This window comes from Gekko japonicus, unplaced genomic scaffold, assembly GCF_001447785.1.
Source record: "Gekko japonicus isolate JY-2015 unplaced genomic scaffold, Gekko_japonicus_V1.1 scaffold52, whole genome shotgun sequence".
NCBI lineage: Eukaryota > Metazoa > Chordata > Lepidosauria > Squamata > Gekkonidae > Gekko > Gekko japonicus.
Genome location: NW_015168653.1, coordinates 1,772,424 through 1,795,005, shown reverse-complemented (window position 1 = coordinate 1,795,005; position 22,582 = coordinate 1,772,424). Strand labels below are relative to the sequence as shown.

General features: G+C 45.0%; 1 protein-coding gene across 1 annotated transcript in view; it reads right to left on the bottom strand.

Annotated features, from left to right (window-relative positions):
- Positions 1 to 22,582, bottom strand: part of SLC15A1 (solute carrier family 15 (oligopeptide transporter), member 1) — a 48,985-nt gene that overhangs the window by 20,561 nt on the left and 5,842 nt on the right. The window contains exons 2-10 of the mRNA XM_015415103.1: positions 13,811 to 13,839; positions 11,924 to 12,008; positions 11,693 to 11,834; positions 9,681 to 9,800; positions 6,676 to 6,775; positions 6,159 to 6,249; positions 4,783 to 4,866; positions 2,628 to 2,710; positions 763 to 849 (exon numbers count right to left, since the gene is read on the bottom strand). Of these exons, the coding sequence (XP_015270589.1) occupies positions 763 to 849; positions 2,628 to 2,710; positions 4,783 to 4,866; positions 6,159 to 6,249; positions 6,676 to 6,775; positions 9,681 to 9,800; positions 11,693 to 11,834; positions 11,924 to 12,008; positions 13,811 to 13,839 (821 nt within the window). The remainder of the gene's footprint in view (positions 1 to 762; positions 850 to 2,627; positions 2,711 to 4,782; positions 4,867 to 6,158; positions 6,250 to 6,675; positions 6,776 to 9,680; positions 9,801 to 11,692; positions 11,835 to 11,923; positions 12,009 to 13,810; positions 13,840 to 22,582) is intronic.

Here is a 22,582-nt window from a genome sequence, read left to right as displayed (position 1 = left end):
AAGGCCAAACAGCAGGCCAGGGAAGAAGCTCCAGGTCTTCTCCAGGCTGCAATGGGTTGACCCACTATATACAAACATTGGAGAGGAAGTAGTATTGGCTATGGCCCAGAGACATCTAGGCCCGTAGAAACGCTTTATACACAAAGCTGTCTGTCCTTTGATTGGACCCTAGGGGGGAGAGGAGAAGGAGATTAGATTTATACCCCGCCCTTCACTCGGAGTCTCAGAGCGGCTTGCAATCTCCTTCCCTTCCTCTCCCCACAGCAGACATCCTGTGAGGTAGGCGGGGCTAAGAGAGCTGTTTGAGAACTGCTCTTGGGAGAACAGCTCTGAGAGAACTGTGGCTTGCCCAAGGTCACCCAGCTGGCTGCATGCGGAGGAGTGGGGAATCAAACCCGGTTCTGCCAGATTAGAGTCCACGCTCTTAACCGCTACACCAAACTGGCTCTGAGGGGTTGAATTTCATTTCCCTCGCCCTTCACAACAGAGGTCTTTTGCTCTTCTTCCCTGCTGTGAATAATTATATAATGATGTGGATAATTACATAAACCCTTAGACTTAGAATCAAGAGGAACAGTGATGTGTTGAACATTAGAAGCCACCTAGAGAAACCCTAGGTTACAGAAAATGGTATTCCTTAGCTGTATTCTCTGGGCGACTTTGATATACAAATCATTTTAAAAAATAGGTCAATGAAAAGCATGAGCACTAAGGCAAACAATTTACAAAAAAAAATCAATACATATAAACAGAACAACTTACAGCATATTTCTCTCTAGCCCAGTCCAGCCAATGCTCCCTCTTGGGGTACTCTTTGCTACGATATTTAAATCTGTTTTTGATGGCAAACTGCAAAGAAAGAGTTCAATAATTTGTTTTTGATTATATATTCATTCAAACATAACTTGTGGAAAGACGTTTTCCTAGCGTCGCTTAGGTAAAGGTAAAGGTTCCCTTGCTCGAAAGCCAGTCGAATCCGACTCTAGGGTTGCGGTGCTCATCTCCGCTTCAAAGCCGAAGAGCCAGCGCTGTCTGAAGACGTTTCCGTGGTCATGTGGCCGGCATGACTAAACACCGAGGCGCACGGAACTTCCCACCGAAGTGGTACCTATTTACCTACTTGCAATGTCTTGCTTTCGAACTGCTAGGTTGGCAGGAGCTGGAACTAGAGACGGGCGCTCACTCCGTCATGCGGCACCCGGGTCTCGAACTGCTGAACTGCTGACCTTCCACAGCCTGCAGTTCAGCGTCTTAACCACTTGAGCCACCGCAGCTCCCAGTGTCGCTTACTAACTGAAATATTATTAACTGGATGTTGTACCTTTCAAAAAGTACTGCTATTAACTGCTGTAGACTTTCCGGGTTGTCTGGCCGTGGTCTTGGCACTGTAGGTCCTGACGTTTCACCAGTAGCTGTGACTGGCATCCTCAGAGGTAAAACACAGAAAGATGGAGTGCTCTCTGCGTCTCACCTTGACAACCTCGCCAGACAACCCAGAAAATCTACAGCAGCTAATGAACTCTGGCCGGGAAAGCCTTCGACAACATACTGCTATTAACCTGCCTTGCAGCCCTGTCCTAAGCGGAGTTACACGCCCACTGACCTCAATGGGCTTAGAAAGGATGGAACTCTAGTTAACCAACACCAAGGAGAAAAATAGTGAATTTAAATAATCAGTCTGGATATCATAGAATCATAGAGTTGGAAGGGACCTCCAGGGTCATCTAGTCCAACCCCCTGCACAATGCAGAACATTCACAAATACCTCCCCCTCGACACCCCCAGGGACCCCTGTTCCAACCTGGCCTGGAGAACAATTGCTTCCTGACCCCAATGTGGCAATCAGCATTTCCCTGGGCATGTAAGAAAGGGCCACAAGAACTAAGCACTGATGCAACCCTTCCTGCCCTCCCTCTCATGATCTCCCTAAGTTCACATATATCGTATAGATGTAGAATAAAGTCATCATATTATAATACATGACATTACCAATTCACTTAAATTTAGATACACTGATAGATTTTTAATAAACTGAACTGATTTGAAACCAATTTTTTTAAAGAGTGATTTACAACTCAGTAAAATAAACAAATTAAAATGGGGAAACTCAGAAAAGGCACTAGTGTACAGTAACATAGAATGCTTTCAATGTATTTGACATCCACGTGTAATTTACATTTGTAAAAATTCTTTGTCTGCCATGTCTTCCTTATCTAGATTCAGAATAACATGTTGTTCATTTTTTGACAGAAGTTCATAAAAGTTTTTAAATTAAAATCTTGAGCAAGATGTGCAGCTCTACTTTTGTAGTATAGGTTTAAAAACTGAATTAGGAATAGGTTTTTCTCACAATACCAGGTTGGATCCCACAGATCTTTGCAGACGGAAAGGTTTTTTCATTAGCAGAACAATTCTGCGTGTCCCCTCCTACTGCAGTCTAAAATGCCCCCCACTGCTGTTCTTAGGGGGACAGAGGCCTCCCTGCACGCAACACGAGGTGGGGGAAGTCTGAGGTCTGCCATGAAAACCACCCATTTCATCCATGGTACTTTTCCTGCTGGATCCAACCCACTGATTTCAAGATCTCAAAAATGCTAGCCCTGCTTTTCACACAGTATATGCCTTACCGCAATACATTTGCCGACTTGGACCATTACATTGCCTTGAGGTTCAACTTTCTTGTACATACTACTTCCAGCTATGAACACAACTGTAGAGATAAATAAAAGACACCAAGATATGCTCAGACTGCTACAATTGGACAGGAACTCTACGCCAGCAGAAGAACTGAATGCTTTCATGGCATTACCATGGCTAGGAGCTATAGAAGGAACCAGTTTGGTGTAGTGGTTAAGTGTACGGACTCTAATCTGGGAGAACCGGGTTTGATCCCCCACTCCTCCACCTGCACCTGCTGATGTGACCTTGGGTCAGTCACAAGCTCTGGCACAGCTGTCCTTGAAAAAGAGCAGTTTGTGTCAGAGCTCTCTCAGCCCCACCCACCTCACAGGGTGTCTGTTGTGGGGAGGGGAAGGGAAAGGAGTTTGAAAGCCGCTCTGAGACTCCAAGTGAAGGGCGGGGTATAAATCCAATCTCTTCTCTCTTTTTCTTCTTCTTCTTCTCCCCTGACTTAGATTTAGTGCAAATATGGCAGAGATCTTCAGCTATTTTCCAAAAGCTTCACACAGGCTACTTCTGCGGACGTTGCCAGGCGAACATCTGCATGTACCGTAACTGCCACAGCAAAGAAAGAGAACTGATACAGCAATCTGATAAGAAACAGAATTATGCCGGGATGCCTAGAATGTGTGTATCCATTCACCACTGGGAAATGGACCTGGGTGACTGGAGCCTGGACTGTTGAAGAATGAACCAAACACATCTCATCCCATGTGTTCTTCCATCCATGTCTGAACAAAGCCTCGGTTTGGAGTTTATTTGTAACAAAGCATGACCCTGGTTTATTCTTGTCAGTCAACACACACTCAGTGCATGTGGAGTTCGATGTGGAGTCCAACTCCAATCTGTCCACACATTCAAATAAAGATTCCTTAACAAATTTAGGCTGTGAGGAAAACTGTAAGATCAGGTTTTCCAGGTTCTACACAAGTTTTCTTGGTAACTGGGATTCTCATCCTGATGGACTGCGTGTGAGAATCCAATCCTTGACTTGGGGTCCCACATACCACAATCCAAGTTAGTCAAGGCACCCCACATTCAGAGCTGGTGTTAGATCCATGGCTGCTGCACACACCCAGGAAGAAGAGACAAGGAAGCAGTCAGCAAGTTTGACAATAAACCTGGTTTGTGTTCATCACAAACAAACCTCTGGCCTTTGACAGGTCGTTTGTGTTCATCACAAACAAACCTCTGGCGGTATTCTGGGAGCAGTCCCAACACCCTGGATTCACCTGGAGGCTCAGGAGTGGGAAGAAGAGTGTCAAGCAGTCACAACTGCTCCTGGCCTTCTGGTCCCAGCCACAGGGACAGAGGAAGACAAACTGGGCCTGTGAACCCAGCTGTGGGTCAGGCTGAAGCTGCAGCATGGTGGTGTCGGAGGGGGCAGCGGGTGAAAACGGCTGAGAGGCAGGCACCTTTGCCCCAGGCCAGACAAGGATGCAGCCAGATTTAACGGACATTCATGCCCCTCCCACACCTGTTGCAGGAATTTCACGCCTTACAAGAGACTGGGAGGACAGAGGGGTCAGCCACTTCCTTGGGCCCTGGCCTCATAAAGCTGAGGAAACATGGCTCCAGTTCTCTCCAGCCATCCAGGGCTGAGAGAGGCACTGGCAGGAGAAGAGGAAGACCCAGATGAGCTTAACTCCTTCCCCCTCTCTGGACTGAGGCCTGCGTAGGCCCTGCTGAAGAAGGGCTTTGGATAGCAGGCCGGCCCCTGCTACTTCCAAGTCAAGACTCTTGCCTCTCACAGCAGCCTAAGACCTTCTCCACATGAATTATTTGCCCCAGGTTCAATCTTGTTGGGAAGTAGGTTGTTTAGGATTGCCAGATCTCCCACAAACCCATTCGCTATCTGATGGCATCTGAAAGGTTAGGGGAGAGGGACTGGCACGCCAACATAACGGCATTTTGTTGACGGTTTTTGCCAATACCCCCATTACAGATCCCAATTTTGTCTCTCCTGGTGTTCCCGAGGGCCCCCCTGACCCTCAGTAGCGGAATTTTGGGCAGAAGGAAAGGCTGGAAAGCCTATACCTAACAACCGCAGCCACGTGGAATTAAAGCAAATGTTGTACAAATGAGAGGAAGTGTTTAACTTACATAAAGCGATTGCCATTAGTGCAGCAGGAACACCGAATGCCAGAGGGTAACATTTCTGCTTGACGTGAATTCCGCATTCTTCACCTAAATCAAGTAAAACAAGATGCATCATCATGAGTTCTTTTTCTGAGAGCTGAAATGTGTACAGGTTGTATATTACCCATCAGTTTGTGGTGTGTGCACTTTTTCTCCTCCTAGCCTTTGGCAGCAGTTGCAGTTCATTGTACTGACCATGGGTCATAACAATATCTGTATATCTAATAGCCAAGTTGCCCCCTCTGTGCGGATAACTAAATCCTCACATCGGGGGCATTTGGGGGGCAGAGAGAATTTCCTGCACAATTGGAGCAGTCCCCAGGTGTGCAGAAAAATCTAAAAAGTTGAAAAAAATACATGGGGGATACTTAAATCCCCCACAAAAGTAAAAGAGTGTTCCCTGCTTATGCGCAGAGAACTCTCTGGCTGTTGGGGTAGAGGCTTGGCAGGCCTGGCGGCTGGGAGCCGCTCGAGCCTCGCTGCTGGGGGGGGGAGGAGATTGGCGGGCCCAGTGGGTTGAGAGCTGCTCGGGCCTCGCCGCCAGAGCCGGGGGACAAGCTTACCTATGGCCACTTCCTCCTCAGCCCTGAGGTCCTCCTGCTTCCGCAGGCCGGGAGCTGGGGGGAATACTCCCCCCTGCGAGTATCGCGGGTCCCTCTTCCTGTATAACATAATCCTAGCCTTTGGAAGCACCACGTCACGTTTTGTGAGGGGTAAAGATTCTCAATGTATAAAAGCCCACTTTTTGATGCCTTCAGGATGGTAGCTGCGTAGATTTGTCAAGTTCACTTATGGCGACACCATAGGGTTTTCAAGGCAAGAGACATTCAGAGGTGGTCTGCCATTGCCTGCCTCTGCATAGCAGCCCTGGACGTCCTTGGTGGTCTCACATCCAAGTACTAATCATGGCCCGCCCTGCTTAGCGTTCAAGATCTAATGAGGTCAAGCTAGCCGGGGCCATTCCGGCTCCGGGTTTACTACTTCAGGATAATTATAATAATATAATTAGCACAGGTTAGTCAAATGTATTCCAACAAAGCAACTTGTACCTTTAGCTGTATGTTTAGTACATAACCCCATTTTACTCTTTTAAATGATGGCCCCCCCCCCCCAGTATATACAGCCATGACCGGTCATTCACGTGCTGGTGACAGAAGTGTTCCTGGACAGCAGTCCTACCACAAACACAGGGAATGACCTCCATGCCCTTCCTAACTGGTACACATTTGCCAAACTCCTTGCCTTTATTTGTTAAGGAAACCGTTATGCTTATAATGGAACGTTTAAGCTGCCAATTCCATAAGAAGGAATTTTTCTGCTATCAGTAGCACAAATTTTACCTCTGAGAATCGGGGTGATTATGGTGGAGAGAAGACTTCCTGCATTGATGGACAGGTAAAATATAGAGAAGAACCTGCTTCTTTGTTTTTCCTGGAGTACAAAAGAAGAAAATTATCCTTTGTGGGCATTTTTTTTTTAAAGTTGCTTACTTCAGCATTTTCTTAGAGAACAAGCACCCACATAGGGCTGGATGCAAACTGAACCAGCGTTTCCCACCAGTTCCACCTGCCTACTGCAGATCCCCCTCATATGGTCCCTCGGGGTCTCCTGTGATCCCCCAGGAGCAGCATTTTTGTGGCAATCAGTAGGCTGCAGCGGGACAGAGCATCAGGAAATTTCATTCCCCCATGGAAAATTTAGGCTGGATCCAACCCCAGTTTTCTGTATCGATTCCAAGCTTTACCATCACAGATGCTATTCACAGCTTGGCTGCTATTAATAGGCATGCTTTTAACCAAGCCACCAATGCAAATGACAAAGCGAGTTCTACACTTTTCTTGGCATATACTGTCGTACCTGATGATCTTCAAACTGATCTCCTCCAAACGCAGCTACACATGGCTTGATTCCACCAGTTCCGAGAGCAATGAGAACCAAGCCGACCATAGAAAGAGCACTGTAACAAGAATAAACAGAGGTGGATAAATGGGGGGACATGAGCCTGTTCTCTTCCAGCTGCGAAATGCTTCTGATATCAGCATAAACTTGCCAGTGGTTTCAAGTAGCAAATGGATCAGACCACTATATGCTCCCCAATGATGTCATGAGTAGGGATGGGCACAATCCAAATTATGAACCTAAGTACATCACGAACTTGGCCCAGTTAAATGGCTTTTGCAAGTGGGCACCGTGGCCGAGTGAAGTCTAAGCAGCGAATTCAGCCAAAAGTGGACTTCACTCACGCGTGGCACCCACTTGCAAAAGCAATTTAAAGGGAACATTTCCTTCAAATAGCTTTTGCAAGATATTCCCCCCTAACATTTCCTTCAAATAGCTTTTGCAAGATCTTTCCCCCTCTTCCATTCTGCTGGCCTTGGGGAGCTGCTGCCAGCAGAAAGGGAGGGAAAATCCATGAACCTCATGAACCGAACCAGTTTGCAAACTGGGGGAGGTTCGTCCTGGTTCATGGAACCTCATGCGCCGGGACGAACCTCCATTTTCCTAGTCTGTACCCATCCCCAGTCATGAGTTATAATCTGGAATTTAGAAAGTTGCTTTCAGTAGGATCACATGGTATATGCATTCTAAAGAAGAATCACTGTGATGCTGGGGGCAGGGTATAGCGAGAGGGAGCAGGTTGAAACTCCTAGCAAAAGCATTATACAAAGAAAATTAGTTAATAAGCTTATCCCAAATATGTCACACAGAAATAAATCCCTCACAAGTGCAAACGTAGTGCATCCATGTAAACAAGTTCCATAAGAAGACCTATACTTGGGATCTGACTATCGCGAGAAATTACAAGAAAGTGAAATGAACCCTGACCCTTTCATGTTATTTTGTGAAGGAGTCAATACACACACACAGCAGGTTACTTGAATGGTCCACAGGGATCACTCCTATTAAATAAGAGACAGTACAGTCTGCCCAACAGTATGTTGAAAGAGATATAAAAAGAATAAAATGTGTACTCGCCTCCATTGCAATATGCAGACACAAGCACAGACTACGCCTATAGGAAACAGGCTTATGTGCTGGTAGGCACAACCCAAACAAAGCAATCTTATGCTAAACAAGGAAACACGAATATGCAAAGTGCAATACGCAAAGTACTTGTGCTCTTGAAAGCCCTGGGCTTGGTTCAGGTATAGTGACTTTGGTGAAACCAGGATTCCATTCACAGCCAATCACTTAATCCTGGTTTGCTTTGACAAACACTTTGTTCTAATTAACAGCTTGTGATGTTTTATGTTGTTATGTTTTATTCTGTAAACACTCTCGGGCAGGTTCCCTGGAGAGGGCACAACATTTTTCCAAATAAACCCTAGGTGCAAGCTTTTCCACTATTCCTTTTAAAAATGCAGTTTCCATCGCAGCTTGCGTTACAACTCTATTTGAGCTGTTATTGTATGTTGACACTGCGAAGGCAGGGAAGCAGAAGTCTGTCAGCACAAAAAGCAGCCACTGGTTCACACTCACTTAACTTCCTAGCTTTTCAGACTAAAGGGCATTTCCTCACCCCAGATCCCAAGAATGGAACTATACATGGCTACACGAAGCAGTACTGTCTACTCAGACTGGCAGCAGCTGTCCAGGGTCTCAGGGGGAGGTCTTTCACATCACCTGGTCCTTCTAACTGGAGATGCAGAGGACTGAACCTGGGATTTTCTGCATACCAAGCAGATGCTCTGAGTCACACACCCTTCCTACACACCTGAATACAGCTTTCATCTGATCAGTATTTTTAATGAGTATTTGTGGGGGAGGGGGTGCACATATGTGTATTCCTGGAAGTCATGGCTGACTTCTGGTGACCCCTAGTGGGACTTGGACATTTGAGAGAGGGGGCTTGGGAGGTCTTTCACATCACCTGGTCCTTCTAACTGGAGATGCAGAGGACTGAACCTGGGATTTTCTGCATACCAAGCAGATGCTCTGAGTCACACACCCTTCCTACACACCTGAATACAGCTTTCATCTGATCAGTATTTTTAATGAGTATTTGTGGGGGGGAGGGGGTGCACACGTGTGTATTCCTGGAAGTCATGGCTGACTTCTGGCGACCCCTAGTGGGGCTTGGACATTTGAGAGAGGTAGTTTACTACTGCCTGCCTCTGCGTCCCAGCCCTGGCATTCCTTGGAGGTCTCCCTTCCAAGTATTTGCCATGTTCGGCCCTGCTTAGCTTCCGAGATCTGATGAGATCAGGCTTGCCTGGGCTATCCAGGTCAGGGCAACCTGATCAGTTTTAATAGACCTTCCTTCTCCAGGTTCTGTCCCACAACTGGCATCTTCATTCCACCTTGTCTTGCAACCTGGCAGTGGTGAGGCAGGCTGTTCTCCTCCCACTGTTATACTTTCTACTATTCCTGTTCAGCAGAGACTCGTCTGTTCTTTCTGATTTCGAGGACAGACATTTCCCCGTTTCTACATGCCTGCACTGTTATGTTAAGGGAGATTGCTTCCAATAAGCCACGATGCCTCGTTTAAATTAAAAGAGCAAAATGGCTCCCCATCTGAATTTGTACACATAAGCACAGGATCTGTAGATGATTTCCTAAATTCGTAGTGAAGATTACAAGAGTTGCATACAGAAGCAACTTTTAAAGTCCTATAGATCTTTCAGTGTGCGACATGAACATGAGAACCGGCGCCCTTCCTCCATCAAAGCAGATCTGCAGTTTTATTGATAATGCTCAATGGACTTTGCATCAGCATATTACTCCTATCATGTGGCAAAGAGAAAGAACCAAGGTTACAGCAGATAAAGCCACAGTAAACATAGGATTTGTGCTACACTGAATCTCTAGCATGTCCCAATGTGCATTTGTGTGTAAAACAAGACATAAGTGTTGTAACTTACACGGGAATCTCAATAGTATCTGGGACTCCATCCCGGTTGCCATCTGTCAAATCATTTATGGAACTTATCGACAAGACTGCTTGGCCGACTGTGTATACAATGGACAGGGAAATAATGGTCCTGTCGGAAAGGAAACAGACAAAGGATGCATCTTTAACAGCTGTTTGTTTATTGAACATGTTCTTGATTGTTTGGACAAGTAATCCGTGACAATATACGAGCTCCTATTGTGAGACATATGCAAATATCACTGAATGCCAGTTCGATATCTGATGTTTGGACTGTTTCTGCTTCACCCACGACACCTATATGTGAATGCGACAATGTAAAATAGCGTCAAACTTGAAAAACAGAATGAGATGAACAGTCTAAACCTAACCATCCTCGCCTGAAAGAACGTCTAATGGATTTCAATCAATTTTAGTTCTAACTATGGACTATGGCACACTTCACACTATTGTTGCTGTGTGCGCAATGGTGCTACATGGTGCTTTCTGCAGGAAATCCATGAAGTGCAAACAGTCTATGCACACTTGCAAATAGCCACGTAAGTTTATTTGGGAACACTGTCAGTGAAGTTCATCTACATTCAGAGACCTGTTTTTGTTCCCAAATTGCATTTGATAAGCTGATTCTTTATAATAAAAAAGAACTCTAGGGACTGCCTCAATCTGGCATGCTGTTGTGTGCACTAAATTAAAAATAAATTCCATGGGGAAAAAGCAAAAGACACTGAATTCCAAAATAAAACTTCATAAACATGAAGAAAACATTTTACAAAGAAGTGGGTCACCAAGGAGAAAGGCATACAAAAATGTCTTGACTATCATTATTCCAAGAGTGCCCACATAAATGACATCTTATGCAATTTGTATACAGACAAGGTTTCATACGTGGCATCTACTCTTCCCACAAACCAGAAATCCCAGTAGAACAAAGTATGAAAAAAATTCCAAAGTTGCTCCACAGGGGATGGTGACATGAGACTGGAGCGTCTGTTAAACTGTTTTGACAAAGCTTCCTGATACTCATAACAACTAACAAGCTCTCTTTGCTTTTTTAAAATGATAACTGTTATTTGGTAGTCTATGCTTCAGTTTCTATTGCAATGAGGTATTTTAAAAATAATAAACACACCTTTAGAAGTTGTAAACTAATGTACTATTTCACACACACACACAAAAAGCTTGTTATATGATTAAACTGGTCAAGAATAAAAATATGAAACTTGCCATAAGGCAACTTGGAATTGAAGTTCGCAAAGGCATTTTATGTCCAAATAAGAATATGTGTAGCGTCAAATCTTCAGACTCAACTAATTTCCATTTCTGGACAGAAACACATAAAAACTAAACATTGCTACTGTCTATCTTTACAGAATCAACACAGGCAGAAACTTTACAGATGCAGTTATTACACCTTACTAGAACAAAGTTTGAGTCTAGTGGCACCTTTAAGACCAACAAAGTTTTATTCAAGGTATTAGCTTTTGTGTGCATGAAAAGCTTATACCTTGAATAAAACTTTGTTGGTCTTAAAGGTGCCACTGGACTCAAAACTTTGTTCTGCTGCTTTAGACCAACACGGCTGCCCCACCTGAACACCCTACTAGGGAAAGGGACATTTATTTCAGGGCTGGCTGGATGGCATCTGTTAAAAGGACGGAACGGCGGCCAGGGAGAGAGAGAACTCCAATTTTTGTTTTATTATTGGACCGAACCTTGATGTCAGTACACAGGAGTCTGTATTAACGACATTGGTTCCACAAAAGTATTATTTTTTTCCACCTTTAATGATTTTGTAATATCAGAACAATGGCTTGGATCCAAATATGACCATGCTGTAGCAGAAGGGTCTTCTGCGGAAGCAAAAGATGGGTGGGTGCCATTATGGATTCTCTCTCTCACACAGCTCCCATTAGGACAACCAAACTCTGCTCAGGTCCAAACGAATGCAGTTCTTAGCTCTGTTCAGCTGTACCTCCGGTGTAATTATTCTAAGTTTCCACTCACTTGAACTTTCCCAAGAAGGAGTCAGCTATAAGTGCTCCTAGGATAGGTGTTAAGTAGCAGAGAGCAACAAATGTATGGTAAATTGCCGTAGAAAGATCATCTGTCCAGTGCAGAAAATACTTGAAATAGAGAACAAGCACAGCTGTTGGAAGGAAACAAGAAGAAATTAGAGCAAGAACCACTCTATAGCCACAAATATCTAACAAGAGCACACAAAAAAAAAAAAATCACCTCGCATTCCATAATAGGAGAATCTTTCACAGAATTCATTGATGACTATGAAGAAGATGCTGATTGGGTAACCAAAGCAACCTGGCTGATAGAGTAGAGAGAGAAGAAATTGAACCGTAACCATTATAACCTATTGAGTGAATATAATTCCAGGCAGGAAACAAATGAAAACAAAGAATAAACACAACTGATTATAAGAACATAAGAGAAGCCAATGTTGGAGCAGGCCAAAGGCCCATCCAGTCCAACACTCTGTGTCACACAGTGGTCAGAAATACCAGGTGCCATCAGGAGGTCCACCAGTGGGGCCAGGACATTAGAAGCCCTCCCACTGTTGACCCCCCCCCAAGCACGAAGAAGACAGAGCATCACTTGCCCCAGAGCCCCTATCTATACCTTGTGGCTAATAGCCACTGATGGACCTCTGTAACAGCAACTGAAACTCTGTGTGTGTGTGTGTGTGTGTGTGTGCACGCTCCATATTGTAACAGCAACTGAAACAGTATGTTTCAGATTTCTGTTGTCTAAGCAAGTATTGTTAGATTGGAAATATTTTGCTATACATGAAACAAATATCCAATTGGATCCTATCAGTTGTTCCAGTAGCAGAGGCCCTTGAAGGGGAAGATTCCATCAGAGCGGAACAATCTGTGGGATCCAATCCACTGCAATGCTTAAAATTCAACATATAAGCCCCAAATATGCTTGTAATTTGGTATCAGGAACGCCAACATCCATATGGGAATAAGGGGAAAGGATGTGCCTACAGAACAGATTAAACACATGAGGTGGTTTTCATCTCTGGTCTTCAGCTGACGGCAGCTTGGTCCTAACCAGTGGGAGGCAACCTGAGAGAATGGGAGATCACCTAGGTATGCTACACACTCACTGCTCTAAACTTAATAAAAGATAAACAGAACCCAAATGTAGCAAAATAAATCAATAAAATATAAATTAGCAACCTTGTCCTAAACATAATTTAGGTGTGGGGAATCAAACCCACTTCTCCCAGATTAGAGTCCGCACACGTAACCACTACACCAAACTGGCTCTTAGCTTATACTTAATATATTCCATTAAAATGTTACAGGAAGTATACATTGCTTCTGAGAGGTTATTATGGTTAAACATTACACATATTTCAGAGCAATGGAGCAGTCACTAAGAAGACCACTTTACATGCCTGTGTTAGTCATGCAAATTGTACAATGTGTACTCTGAAAGTCTCTGTAAATCATGGAAACTGCAATAAAAAGTAGCAGTCCACACAAGGACAAAGTGATTTAGGGTTTTATAGACCAAAGGCAACATTTTGAATTTTGCCTTCAAAAGCAACAGAAAGCTAACACAGACTCTGGAACACACCCTCTCAAAAACCCTGGGTTGGATCTAGACTGAGTCTTCCGCTCAAGAGAGGAGGAAGAGGAGGAGGAAGGAGAACAAGAGGAAGAATTGGTTTTATACCCTGCCCTTCACTACCCAAAGGAGTCTCAGAGTGGCTTACAATCACCTTCCCTTCCTCTCCCCATAACAGACACCCTGTGAGGTAGGTGGAGCTAAGAGAGCTCTGAGAGAGCTGTGACTGACCCAAGGTCACCCAGCTGGCTTCATGTGGAGGAGGAGTGGGGAATCAAATCCAGTTCTTCAGAGTACAGTCCTGCCACTCTTAGCCACTACACCAAACTGGAGCACAACGTCCCTGCCCCCTTCCCACTGCAACCCACTGATCTCCCCAAAATGTTGCTCCTGGGAGATGGGGGGCCCTTCAGAAACATGAGAGAGAAATCAGGGGTATGCAGTGGGAAAAGGAAATTGACGGAACTTACCCCTCCCATTAGCAGAGTATTTAGTCTGGATCCAACACATAATACTTATAAAAACACTTACCACAACTTTTCTAGGTCCTCGGTCTTTCTCTAGAAGAAAAACAGGAAAGATTGTGAAAATCTGTAAGCAACCTTCACAAATGAAACATTAGAAAACATACCAACATGTCTATGGTTTTATTGTACTGCTGAGGCAATAGGATTAAAGCTGTATTTTATGTATTATAGACTTTAAAAAAACACACACACAGCAAACTCCAGAAGAGATTTTTGGGGTCATATCGCCAACACGCTTGAACATAGATGAAATGAAAGTGTCTGTGAAATCCATGAGGAAATGCAGAAATATTTTACAGTTAAGGCTGTAACTTGTGAGTGAACTGTGGAACAACCTGTCGTTTTAAAGCCAGGGTCGGAAACCTCCAGCACTCACAATTATACAGTGTGGTGCTCATTCAGCCCGTGAGAATTCCCTCCTTCGGCACCAAACAGACAAAGAGACGGGATGGTGGAAGAAACTGAGGCCCTGATGGAAGTGTCCACCAGATAAGCCTGTGGGGCCCAAGAGCCAGTAAAGAAGGCCATGGTTCTGGTTGATGCAAACCGCAGCAAGGGAGACCGCTGCAACTAGCTCCCTCTAAAACAGTGTTTCCCAACCTGTGGGTTGGGAGTGGGACCAAACAGTGGGTTGCAGGCCAGCTTTCCCTAATGGCCACCCCTGCCCTCTCCGGGCAGTCTTTTGTGCCTTGCAAACCAAGATCTGACTCCGGAAACAGTATCTTCCCTTTAGTAGGTGTTTCTTCTTCACTGCATATACATGTTGACCAAGTAAAATATGTCCTGACGGTCACTCAGTAGACTAGGGAGTCATGGAGGAGGAGAGGAGGCCAAAGGCTGGAATGCAACTTCCCTATGAAAGGCTGTGTATGTCGGAATGCCACTTGCTTGGGGTTCATACTGGGGGCAGTTGTGCCCTTTGGGCAATGTTTGTTAACTTTGCAAAAACTTCCTGGTTAGCCACTGTAGAAAATGGAATGCTGAATGAGATGGGTGCCAAAGTCATAGTGAAATTGCCTCTGGTGCCAAAAGACTTTGGGTCAGCTCTGGATAGGTCACCATCAGTGTTCCCTCTAAGCTGAAGTAGTGTGGGCTAGCTCACAGTTTTTTTAGCCCCTGGCCTGCACATTTTTGTGTTAGCTCAGGAAGGATGGCTCCACGGCAAACTAATTTATGCAGTAGCCAAGTCGCTTGCTCACAACTTTAATGCCAGTAGCTCACAAAGTAGGGGTTTTGCTCACAAGACTCCACAGCTTGGAGGAAGCATTGGTCACCACACCATAGCAAAAGCTTTGGGAACCGCTGCTCTAAAAGACTTCTGGAGGTTCTGTTTATGCCTCCAAGTGGTCAGTTACCTCCTTTAACTGAGGAAGAAAGTGAACGTCTGTTCATCTTATCCTTCTTGGGACAGGCAAATTTGAATTTGTCCCACAGAAGGAAAAATTTGTTTTACACTTTCTGTTGTGGAAGTGTTTTTTGTCGCTCATCAAGTGTTCAGTGCCGTTTTCCAGATGATGCACAAATTGACAAAGCAGAGAAGATTGAATCTGTTCTAAAGGCGGTCACAGGATATGAGAAGCAAAGCAGTGGCTCTGAATGTGTAAGTGAAAATCAAGCCACAGAAGGAAGTTACAAAATTGCCCAATGCATTGCAAAAAAACCCAGAAAACCGTTTATAGCCTGGGAGTACGTAAGAGAAGCCACTCTTAGTTGTTGGGAGGTTTTGTTCAATGATATGCCAAATAAAAATGCAGTCGTATCTAGAATAAAATACTACCAATCTCTGCCAAAACAGTGGAGAGATGCATAAGGAAAATGGCAGAACATGAAGAACACGCCATTGCATTAAAAGAGACATTGCACTTAATAAAAGCCAGGATACAGAAAGTGTTGCTTGCCTGGCACTTGTTGCAAGATTTTGCACTTCCACTGGAACAAAAGGAGACGATACAGACAGCAAGTACTATTGTAAACCACTTTCAAGAACAAGGAGTTGACACTGGAAAAATATTTCGATTTCCCACAAGCGCTGCTCCGCGCTCGCTCTTCCCTTTTGCCCCGATGGTATGTGTCAATTTCACACAAGCTCCTGCGCGGCCGCATTTTGCCCTGCAGTTTCGCGTCCCCTGCGTCTACTTAATCCTGTTTTTTGAGGATTGAGTAGAGGCGAGGAAAATTGCGCGAAGCTGCGGGGCAAAATGCGGCCGCGCAGCAGCTTGTGTGAAATTGACACGTACGATGGGGCAAAGGGAAGAGTGAGCGCAGAGCAGTGCTTGTGGGAAATCGGCCTTTTTGTGTCACAACAGAGCTCCTGCACTGACTGGAAAATAGAGGGGATTTTTAAAGTTTATGAGAGATCGAACCAGCTGTCCGACAGCCAAATTTCACTGTATGATTCCTCAGAGAAACCCTACATGCTACGACTTCTAATTCAGGGATTCATAATATGAGGGATACAGTGGTGCAAACCATGAATTTCCTTGTTGCTCGATCTGCCTTGACCCGCAGACATGTTCAAATTCTGTGAGAAGAGATGGGTCGTCCCTATGGTTAAGTCATGGTAGGGTTTTGGTGCACCTTATAAACTGTTTTGATGCAACTGAAACCTTTTTGTCAGAAAAAAAAGGAAACAACCACCCTGAACTGAATGATAAATGGCTGTCTGAACTCATGTTTCTAACATACATTACTACTCAGTTTTCAGAGTAAGGGGTAAGCAGTTCTGGACGTTTAATTAAACCTTGAGTGCCATTTGCTGCAAAACTAGAAGGCTTCCTGTTACTTCCAACACACTGTGTATTGCACAGTGTTGATGAGACTGACAACTGGAATCAGAATTTCATGACAGATTTGAAGATTCCCAGCAATCTCAGCACTGTCTACCAATGTTCCCTCTAAGCTGTGGAGTCTTGTGAGCAGAAATTCTACTTTGTGAGCTACAGTCATTAGAGTTGTGAGCAAGCGATTTGGCTCCTGCATAAATTAGTTTGCTCTGGAGCCCTCCTTCCTGAGCTAAGACAAAAATGCGTGAGCCGGAGGCTAAAAAACTGTGAGCCAGCTCACACTAACTCAGCTTAGAGGGAACACTGCTGTCTACTCTTATGGGTGGTAGCTTTGCAGTGTTTCGGGTAGAGAAGGGTCTTTCTCCAACATTTGCTATCCAAAAGCTAATAATTGGAGATATCAAGAACTGGACCTGGGACCTTCTGCATGTAAAGCATGTACTCTACCCCCGAGCCATAGTTCCTTTAGGATGGCTGTCTAGACATACTGTCATGGGTCAGCCAGGGCTCAGCAATAGCGAGGACTCCTCAGGAGAAGAGGAGCCTCGTGTAGCCAGCCTTTGAGTCAACAGAAGATGACCAGCAAGAAAATAAGATTCAGGCTTGTCAGGATTCAGAGCCAACAGCTGGTGCAGAGCCACCCTACAGCCCTGATTCAGCAGCTGAACCTCGGTTAGCCATTCCCAGTCCACCGGTATCACCTACACCTGAGAAGCTGAAAACAGAGCTACAGGCAAGAAGGCAAATTGCACGCCTCCTGGCCTGATGCCAGCTGCTTGCCTATGAAGATGAGTAGTTGCAGGATTACTTCTGAGCAGCTGTCTGCAAGCATGACCCTTAGGCATGGGGCTATAAAAAGAGAGGCTGTTAGGTGTGGACACAATGTGTACGATAGATTTTAAGCCACCAGCCTGATTCCTTGGAAACCTGACTCCTGGGAAACCTGGACCTCAGACTGAATGACCTCACCTAGCCTGACTTGACTTTGGATTGAATGGCCTTGCCTAGACTGCCGATCAAAACCTGGTACTCTGAGCCTGCTAGCCAGTACACATACACTAAACAGTCTGAAAAAACACTTGGTACATTTGAAGTAAACACACTGCCTTACAGCCTACAATCACCACTGGCAACATTTAACTTCCAACAGCAATCAAAAAGCAATAAATCAAGCCCTTCAAAAGCATGGGACATTAGAAGGCACGTCAAGTAGGAAGCAAATGTTTAAGATTAGCAGTTGGACTGCATATGAATTGGCTGATTCATACACAGTATCAGTTTTTGACGTTAGCAAAAGTAACTTCAAGGGGACAGCACCAAACCCAGCCTCCCCAGGGCTGATTTTTCTGGCACGTGTGCTTTGGAAACATGGAAGACAAGGCAAAAATATAAAGACAAATCAAACAAGGTGATGTCAGGGTAATCACAATTGTGTCTACTCAACACTTGCAAGCCAAGCAACACACACACACACAGATTATGGATCCAGGTGGGGTAGCCGTGTTGGTCTGAAGCCACAGAATGGAGTCCAGTGGCACCTTTAAGACCAACAAAGTTTTATTCATGGTATAAGCCTTGTTCCGCTGCTGGTATCTGAACAAGTGTGCAGGCACACGAAAGCTTATACCTTGAATAAAACTTTGTTGGATTCAAAGGTGCCACTGGACTCACAAAATCCTCTGGGCATAGAAGTTTACTAGTCCAGCCGCACAACAATCCTCTGGGCATAGAAGTTTACTAGTCCAGCCGCACAACAATTACTAGCTTCAAGATGTACAGATCAAGAACAGGGCACTGTTCACATTGCACATAAAACCCTCCCCCTTAATGCTATATGAAGGTAATCAACACCGTACAACCTGAAGAAATTATGCAAATTAAGCAACTGTGAGTTCTCTTATTTGACATAACGTTGGGAACTTTTACTATTTATTCTGTTTCAGTTAGTCGGGGGGGAGGAGGAAGAGGAAGAGGAAGAGGAGGAGGAGGAGGAAGAGGAGGAGGAGGAGGAGGAAGAGGAGGAAGAGGAGGAAGAGGAGGAGGAAGAGGAAGCAGCAGCAGCTATGTAGGGATAACCTATTCAATACTTTGGCTTCTAAGAGTTCATCAGTCACTGGCCACATATAGAAGGGCTGGTTTCTGCAGCCAACAGCATATCCTGCACTTCCACAAAACCTGGTTTACACACTGCCCCAATCAAGGGAAATTAACCTCTGTGAGTAACATTAGCAATTTCACTTCCAAAATATTTGAACTCTCACCAGTATGTTTGACAAGCAGTATATTTTAATTACATTTCTAACCCACCATTCCTCCAAGGACTCAGGATTGTCTTCCCCTTCCCACCCCCCTTTTACCCCCCCCCCCCAATCTTCCAGTATGAAATATGCTATCATCTATCAACAATGCCCTTCGGTCATCGACAGAATAAACAGATCAGTCAGCTGAGAAAAAACCTGATGGATACAAGTTTGACAACAGCGCCACTGAGAACACTTCAGTCAACTAGGATATTCTTCAGCTGGCCAGGAAGTCACAGTTCTTCTACAAAAGAACTTCAAAGGGATATCCCAGTGAGAAATGGGTGAATTTACCAACAGGTTTGATCTTATCAACAAACACTTAAACACAGGGCTGACACTTTCCTTAGCCATTACACACGTCAAACTGTTTAAAATAACTAGACGATTAACTCTTATCACCAACTACAGCCAACGTGAATGCCATGTTTATCTTGTTCATATACTGTGCGCTTTCTATACAGCAGTCACATTATGCATCCCCGTCCCCTTCCTTTCCCTCTATGTAGGTTCTGCTAACTGAGAATCCATTTTATGCACAGTGTTTTTCATGTATTGGGAGGCCAGCAACCACAGGTATCATGAGCTTTCTGCTCTTTATTATTGTCATATTGTCTGAATGGGGGCATCATGTGTATTTTGCATGTATGTATAGCTCAGACCAGCCGGATCTCATCAGATCTCAGAAGTTAAGCAGGGTCGGCCCTGGTCATTATTTGGACATGAGACCACCAAGGAATACCAGGGTCATGACCCGGAGGCAGGCAATGGCATGCCACCTCTGAGTGTCTCTTGCCTTGAAAACTCAATGGAGTCACCATAAGTTAGCTGGGACTTGATAGCAAAACAAACAAAACCACCCCTTCAATATGTGCAAACCAGCCCCTGGATTGTCCTGGTTTTCGCATACCAAAGCAATACGTGCATGCAAAATATTTAAGTGCCCCTGTTCAGACAACATGGCAATTGTATGTATCAGGAGCAATGTACTTCTGGTATGCATGGACCTAACATTAGAAAAGAGACCATATTATGAATTTTTTAAAAATTCCAAATATACAAAGAATATACACATTTATCTTTCAGCCTCATAAACAATACTGATCTTCCCATGAAGACAGATTCAGGTGGGTAGCCGTGTTGGTCTGAAGAAGCAGAACAAAGTTTGCTCACCCTCTACCTATATGTAAAAGGGTAAAGGTAAAGGTTCCCTTGCTCGAAAGCCAGTCGAATCCGACTCTAGGGTTGCGGTGCTCATCTCCGTTTCAAAGCCAAAGAGCCAGCACTGTCCGAAGACGTTTCCGTGGTCATGAGGCTGGCATGACTAAACACCAAGGAGCACGGAACGCTGTTACCTTCCCACCAAAGTGGTACCTATTTATCTACTTGCAATTTCTTGCTTTCGAACTGCTAGGTTGGCAGGAGCTGGAACTAGAGATGGGAGCTCACTCTGTAATGCAGCACACTCGGGTCTCGAACTGCTGAACTACCGACCTTCCATAGCCTGCAGTTCAGCGTCTTAACCACTTGAGCCACCGCAGCTCCTTTACCTATATGTGCGGTTCCCTGGAAGGCCAGATAATGAAACTGAAGCTCAAATACTTTGGCCACCAAATGAGAAGGGAGCACTCACTGGAGAAAACCCTGATGTGGGAGAGACTGAAGGTCAAAGAAGACGGGGACGGCAAAGGATGAGATGGTTAGACAGTGTCATAGATGCAACGAACATGAAGTTGAGCAAACTTCAGAGGACGGCGGAAGACTCCATGGGGTCGCAAAGAGTCAGACTCGACTGTGCGACTGAACAACAAAAACGGACTGGTAATTTCCATTTCACTATATCTGAAGAAGTATGCATGCACACAAATGCCTAGACCTTGGATAAAACTTTGTTGGTATTAAAGGTGCCACTGGACTCAATCCTTGTTCTGCTGATCTTCCCAGTAACTATTACTAGTCTATACTCCCACCCTCTCATTCCTCTTGGAGGAGGGATAATAGATCCAGGGGTACAGCATCTTCTCTGCATGCAGAAGGTCCTGAATATTATGCATGGCTTCTTTGGAATGTAGCCTGTTTTGATATAACCAATAGAAGAAAAAAAGGGGGGGAAGATATCCAGTGGCGATTAACAGAGCAATCCTAAACAGAGTCACACCCTTTTAAATCCACTGATGTCAGTGGGCTACGGAGGCCCACCTAGAGGTCTAGAAAGTCTCAGAACACTTCCAGGATTGGACCCCCTAAACGTAATAAAAATAAGACAATAAAAATGAGAAAAGGGCCATGGCTCAGTGGTACAGCCTCTGTTTGGCATGCAAAAGGTCTTGAATTCAATCCCCAGCATCTCCAGTTAAAAAGATGAGGTAGCAGGTGATGTGAAAGACCTCTGGCTGAGACACTGAAGAGCCACTGCCGGTCTGAGTAGACAGGACTAACTGGCAGGGGTCATTTCGTAGAAAAAGAGGTGCAGGAGCTCATTAGCATAACTCATTAGCATAACTTATTTGCATATGCCACACCCCCTGGCATCACCGGAAGTGTGTCAGACACCACCGCTCAGGCTCCACTGGACTGTTTTGGATTGCTAGCTATTGGGAATGTGCAGAACTGTGCTCGTAGAGGAGGGAGAGTTTGTACCTGAATAAAACTTGGTCTTAAAGGTGCCACTGGACTGTTTTGGACCAGGGAGCTGGGGCGGGGGGGGGCTCTGCAACTTACCTGGCTGCTTCTTGCTCTGACTGAGGGCTGCTGGGAGCAGGGGGTGGGGTTTGTTGCATGTGCCCGCCCCCTGGGCTCTTTACTGCCAGAGCTCCGCTCCTGTGCGCTCCAGCAGGAAATGACCCCTGCTAACTGGGACAGACCAAGGGTCTGATTCTGTATAAGGCAGCTTCATGTGTCAAGTAGCAAAGCATAAGAACATAAGAACATAAGAGATGCCAATGTTGGATCAGGCCAAAGGCCCATCCAGTCCAACACTCTGTATCCCACAGTGGCCAGAAATACCAGTGCCATCAGGAGGTCCACCAGTGGGGCCAGGACATTAGAAGCCCTCCCACTGTTGACCCCCCCCAAGCACCAAGATGACAGAGCATCACTTGCCCCAGAGTCCCTATCTATACCTTGTGGCTAATAGCCACTGATGGACCTCTGCTCCATATGCTTATCTAATTCCCTTTTGAAGCCGTCCATGCTTGTAGCTGCCACTATTTCCTGTGGCAGTGAATTCCAAGTGTTAATCACTCTTTGGGTGAAGAAGTACTTCCTTTTATCCGTTCTAACCCGACCGCTCAGCAATTTCATGGAGTGCCCACGGGTTCTTGTATTGTGAGAAAGGGAGAAAAGTACCTCTTTCTCTACCTGCTCTTTCCCATGCATAATCTTATAAACCTCAATCATGTCACCCCTCAGTCGTCGTTTCTCCAAGCTAAAGAGCCCTAAGCGCCTTAACCGTTCCTCATAGGGAAAGTGTTCCAACCCTTTTATCATTCGAGTTGCCCTTTTCTGCACTTTTCCCAAAGCTATAATATCCTTTTTAAGGTGTGGTGACCAGAATTGCACACAGTATTCCAGATGAGGTCGCACCATTGATTTATATAGCGGCATTATGATATTGGCTGATCTGTTTACAATACCCTTCCTAATAATCCCCAGCATAGCATTGGCCTTCTTTATTGCAGTCACACACTGTCT